The 5,608-nt window shown below is 50.1% G+C and overlaps 1 protein-coding gene across 1 annotated transcript; it reads left to right on the top strand.

Moving 5' to 3' along the window:
- The first annotated feature begins 547 nt into the window (after positions 1-547).
- Positions 548-2,262, top strand: LOC123145890 (WAT1-related protein At5g07050). The gene is made up of 4 exons (XM_044565433.1): positions 548-1,254; positions 1,350-1,508; positions 1,610-1,761; positions 1,851-2,262. Exons 1-4 carry the CDS (start codon positions 616-618, stop codon positions 2,110-2,112), a joined length of 1,212 nt encoding a protein of 403 aa, XP_044421368.1. The 5' UTR covers positions 548-615; the 3' UTR covers positions 2,113-2,262.
- Positions 2,263-5,608: the final 3,346 nt, after the last annotated feature.

A 5,608-nucleotide genomic window follows, 5' to 3' on the forward strand; every position in this document is an offset into this window, starting at 1 on the left:
CTAAGCGTTTGGGTCGGGTGGGGGTGTGTGGGGTGGGGGTGGGAGGGGAGAGAGGGTGGGGCCAGCCCAAGTTGAACACAGACTGTGCAGCGCCCAAGAGCTAGGCACTACACATTACAGGTGTGTGGCGCCTAGATCTTAGGCGTTGCACAGGTGCGTGTGGGGCCGCAACTGGACCAGGGCTGCCACGCTGGCAGGATGTGCGACGCCTAAGGGAAGGGCGCTGCACAGTAGGGTGCGGCGCCCGGCTGTCGGGCGCCACACCAAAGGGTCAGCAGAGTGAAATTTTTTCGTGACCAGGTCAGTTTGTGATTTGATTTCTGCCTGAGGTCAGATATGTGATTTCTGCCTCACAACACACCAGTGGCACGCGAGCACTCACACGAGTGTGGGAATAAAAGCTAGCATCCCATGCAGCGAGCGAAGCCGCCGACCGGCGCCGGCCCCGCCACCTACGTAAGCTCTGGCCCCCACGGCGGCCCGGCGAACGGCTATAAATACGAGCCCGCGCCGCTTGCCATTCCTCAGGCGAAGGAGCAACGGGCACACCACACCACTCCTCGACTCCACTCCACTCCCCGCCAGCACTTCACGTACCCAGCCAGCCAGCCAGCAATGGCGATGCAGCAGGGCGGCGGCGAGGGGGAGACGCTGATGCAGCGGTGCAAGCCGTACGTGGCGATGATCTCGCTGCAGTTCGGGTACGCCGGGATGAACGTGATCACCAAGGTGTCGCTGAACCACGGCATGAGCCACTACGTGCTGGTGGTGTACCGCCACGCCTTCGCCACCCTCTCCATCGCGCCCTTCGCGCTCTTCCTGGAGCGCGGCAAGGCCCGCCCGCGGATGACCCCCCTCGTCCTCCTCAACATCTTCCTCCTCGCCCTCATGGGCCCCGTCATCGACCAGAACTTCTACTACGCCGGCCTCAAGTACACCTCGCCCACCTTCTCCTGCGCCATGAGCAACATGCTCCCCGCCATGACCTTCGTCATGGCCGTCATCTTCCGGATGGAGAAGGTGGACCTCAAGAAGCCCAGGTGCATGGCCAAGGTGGCCGGCACGCTCGTCACCGTGGCCGGCGCCATGCTCATGACGCTCTACAAGGGCCGCGCCGTGGAGATGATCTGGTCCAGGCACGCCCACCTCCCCGGCCCGCACCAGGACGCCGCCGCCGCCGCCAAGGACTGGTTCAAGGGCTCCATATTCCTCATCATCGCCACCCTCGCATGGGCCTCCCTCTTCATCCTCCAGGTCTATATATACCTAGCTCGCTTCCCGGCCTCCCGTCCATGTGACCATGCATGCATGAACTGAAAATCCTAACAGCTAGTGCTTGGTGCATGCAGGGCCCGACGCTGACGAGGTACAACGCGCCGCTGACCCTGACGACGCTCATCTGCTTCGTGGGCACCCTGCAGGCCATCGTGGTCACCTTGGCCATGGAGCACACCACCGACGTCTGGAAGATCGGCTTTGACATGAACCTCCTCGCCGCAGCATACGCCGTAAGCCTCACAGACCATGCAAGCACCCCCATCAGATCGAGACAATAATTAAACATGGGATGGTACTCACCATGAATCTCTGTGAATATGTATGTGTGCAGGGTATCGTGACGTCGAGCATTGCCTACTACGTGCAAGGGCTGGTGATCCAGAGCAGGGGCCCCGTCTTCGCCTCGGCCTTCAGCCCGCTCATGATGATCGTGGTGGCCATCATGGGCTCCTTCATCCTCGCCGAGAACATCTACCTCGGAGGGTACGTGCATCTCAATCCTCATCTCCATGCATGAGAGACAAGATAGAGCAACAGTCAGTTACATTATTATTGCCGTTTCTGGTTACCAGGATCATCGGGTCCGTGCTGATCGTGGCCGGGCTCTACTCGGTGCTCTGGGGGAAGCACAAGGAGGACGTGGAGAAGAAGGAGATCGAGGCGACGGAGATCCCCGTGGCGATCAAGGGCGTGGAGGGCAACGGCAGGATCATGGACATGGTGGAGCTGGACGAGGTGGAGCTGGAGAAGGCCCAGGCCAACGGCAAGGCGGTCACCATCTCGGTGCCGGCCGCCGCCGGGGAAGCCGGCATGCAGCGCGACGACGAGAACTGATCGCTGGAGCAAGAGATGGGTGGATCTTGATGCTGTGGTGGTGTGGTCGTCTAGTGCTCTGAGCAGTGGTGGTAGTAACAGTAAGAGTACAGCTACTGGTGGTGATCTGGTAAAACATATGCTGTGAGGGAGAGCTTTGTAACGTCTCTAGCTAATTAAGCCCATGCTTTTCTGTGAAAGCCTGTCTTATCTATCTGCATCTCTTGTATCAGCTACCCCCTTCAGAAGTCAATTATGACATATGAGCCATGATTATGCTATACCTCAGCTAGCTCTTCCAATCCTATATGAGGAAAGTGCTTGATCATGTCAGGCTATCCTGCTTCCTAACCCCGCGCCTAGTGCACAAAAGGAATCATAGTCTTTGGGCTCACATGATTGATTGGACGTGGGATTTGTGGGCAGGCAGGCAGGCAGCACTCCTCAAACTCTGAAAGAGAAATAACCATATCTCTTTCTGCATTTTCCATATCTTTTCAATTCTATATATTTGTCAAATGTGCGTTTTCGCTACGTACCGCTCGGATGCGGCGGTTGGCGCATAGCCATATGTATCTTACATTATTCAGCAACTTTGCCCCCATTGCATCTTGAGAGGTTAATTAAGATAATGCTCCCACCATACATGTGATGTTTGTGCTAGTGATTCCAAGAACCCTCTGTCTTAAGTAATTGGCAACTATGGCCTTAAAGAATCAGTGTTATTAACAAGTGATGAGAGCTGGAAGGAGCTAGGAATAAACATTCCCCCAGAAAAGAAAAGCATGGAATCCTACCTAGCGCGCACTCGCAAAGATTCAGTGTCAAGTCTTAAACCAGCATGGATCTCTTTTAGCCGGGAATAAAGATTCGAATCCGAGGTCCCATCCCCGAGCAAGTTGGTGCCCCAAAGCCCCGGGGCCAGGAACAAGAACAGTTATCTGAATCATGTGCCCCCTGCCTGCCTGCCTCCTCCTCCTCCACCACCTTTCTCATGCTCCGTCTTTTCGCGGTGTCAATCCTGGGCACGGCATGATGGACCCGGTCGATCGACGAGCTCTCGGAGGGAACTCCCTCCACCTCCCTGGCTTCCATTGCCTTAGGGGGAATAACAAGTTGCAGATGAGACTGAGATGTGCCAATGCAAGTTAATGGATTCTACATCACTGGCTACTTGGAAACCGAAAAACACGTTTCACGCTGCAAATTGTCCAAGGTGATGGGTACATATCACTCCTTGTCCTGGATCCAGTTAATCATGTTTTCAGACCGATCATTACCTGGAGAAGAAGAAGAACAGCAACAATAACAGTACATATAATGGCAAGTTTTTAATCACGCAAAGTGTCATAATCGATCGACATAGCGTCTTGGGAAGACATTGCAAGACGACAAAAAAATGCGTGCTCAAATTGTTTGAAAACGCATTAGCTATGCCTACACATACAAGATACGTTTCAAATTGCAATTCTGCTTTATTAGCTCCTTTTTTCAGCTAGGACAGCACCAAAAAACGCACGCTTGTGACTTATCTGACTGCTTAGCGTGTAAGATGCTTGCTCCAGTTGGTTTTACGAGTAGACGATTAGCGAGTCTCTGAGCTTACCCCCCTGTAATCAGCCAGGGAAAGTGCTCCCACCGAACATCTGTCGACGTCTTGGAATAACCGAAAGCCTTCTATGTGTAGAGAAGCAATGCTTAGCATAAAGCCAACCACACTCATAAAATTAGTGTTTCTACACTCAGCCCACACGCAACAATTCGCTTAATCTCCGAAAACCAATGAAACTCACTGTATGGCAAGTAGGTAACATCAGCAGAATGCTAAAAACAGGGGCAGAATTATGCTAACAGAATAAAGAGTGTAGGCCGTGATCTTACTAAGATACCTTGTTCCAAACCAGAAAATGATACAGCATGGGCATAAAAATAACAGCGAATCATCAGATGGTGATATGCCAGAGGCTAAACAATGTCACCCTTCAAATTGCAAAATATACAATACCCATAAACACGAATCGCCTTCTTGGTTTTTGTCTCTTGATATCTTGATATGTTGTAAACAGGCATCATGGGTGCTCTAAACAGCATGTATGTCTGGTGTATCATAAGCTCCAGCACAGGTTCAGAGGTGCAAAAAATTGTGGCCCCGTCTATAATTGAGGTATCCGTATCACCCGGAGCCAATAAAAGAAGAGATTCATAGATGACCAGGCCAACATTCAACCAAGGATAGAAACAAATTGTCATAATTGGTGGAACTTTTGTACTTTAACCAACACCCGATTTTTAACACGCCAAGTAACATCAGGAACCCTCGTGATTTAACTTTGCGAAAAATTACCAGAACAGCTTATGCTCAGTGCTTTAACTAACATGTAAAGCACTTTCTGTTGAGTATTTGTCGATATTAACGCCACCATCGACTTCTCGGGCACCCGAGGCAATGAGATCACCGATTTTCTGCTCATCTGACTCGGTATTCATCACCAGTAGTTCTATGTGAAGTGGCAGCAGACTCCCTATTGGTTTTATTTCCATGTTATACCTGAACTATGGTGTGAACTAGTTGTTATGTTACATTTGAACTTTAGTTTGCCGCTGGTGTGAAATAAACCTGAACTTTGTTACATCATGTGTGTTGCAGTATGGTTCAAGACCTACACGCCACAAAAAATCCTATCTTGATATCTTGATATGTTGTAAACAGGCATCATGGGTGCTCTAAACAGCATGTATGTCTGGTGTATCATAAGCTCCAGCACAGGTTCAGAGGTGCAAAAAATTGTGGCCCCGTCTATAATTGAGGTATCCGTATCACCCGGAGCCAATAAAAGAAGAGATTCATAGATGACCAGGCCAACATTCAACCAAGGATAGAAACAAATTGTCATAATTGGTGGAACTTTTGTACTTTAACCAACACCCGATTTTTAACACGCCAAGTAACATCAGGAACCCTCGTGATTTAACTTTGCGAAAAATTACCAGAACAGCTTATGCTCAGTGCTTTAACTAACATGTAAAGCACTTTCTGTTGAGTATTTGTCGATATTAACGCCACCATCGACTTCTCGGGCACCCGAGGCAATGAGATCACCGATTTTCTGCTCATCTGACTCGGTATTCATCACCAGTAGTTCTATGTGAAGTGGCAGCAGACTCCCTATTGGTTTTATTTCCATGTTATACCTGAACTATGGTGTGAACTAGTTGTTATGTTACATTTGAACTTTAGTTTGCCGCTGGTGTGAAATAAACCTGAACTTTGTTACATCATGTGTGTTGCAGTATGGTTCAAGACCTACACGCCACAAAAAATCCTATCTTGATATCTTGATATGTTGTAAACAGGCATCATGGGTGCTCTAAACAGCATGTATGTCTGGTGTATCATAAGCTCCAGCACAGGTTCAGAGGTGCAAAAAATTGTGGCCCCGTCTATAATTGAGGTATCCGTATCACCCGGAGCCAATAAAAGAAGAGATTCATAGATGACCAGGCCAACATTCAACCA

This window comes from Triticum aestivum, chromosome 1A, assembly GCF_018294505.1.
Source record: "Triticum aestivum cultivar Chinese Spring chromosome 1A, IWGSC CS RefSeq v2.1, whole genome shotgun sequence".
Classification (NCBI taxonomy): Eukaryota; Viridiplantae; Streptophyta; class Magnoliopsida; order Poales; family Poaceae; genus Triticum; species Triticum aestivum.

Excerpts from the sequence above, each read along its gene's own strand:
- LOC123145890 (XM_044565433.1), top strand. The coding sequence starts at position 616 with ATGGCGATGCAGCAGGGCGGCGGCGAGGGGGAGACGCTGATGCAGCGG. Across the intron at positions 1,255-1,349 it reads CCTCCCTCTTCATCCTCCAG|GGCCCGACGCTGACGAGGTA; the intron begins GTCTATATATAC and ends TGGTGCATGCAG. Across the intron at positions 1,762-1,850 it reads GAGAACATCTACCTCGGAGG|GATCATCGGGTCCGTGCTGA; the intron begins GTACGTGCATCT and ends TCTGGTTACCAG.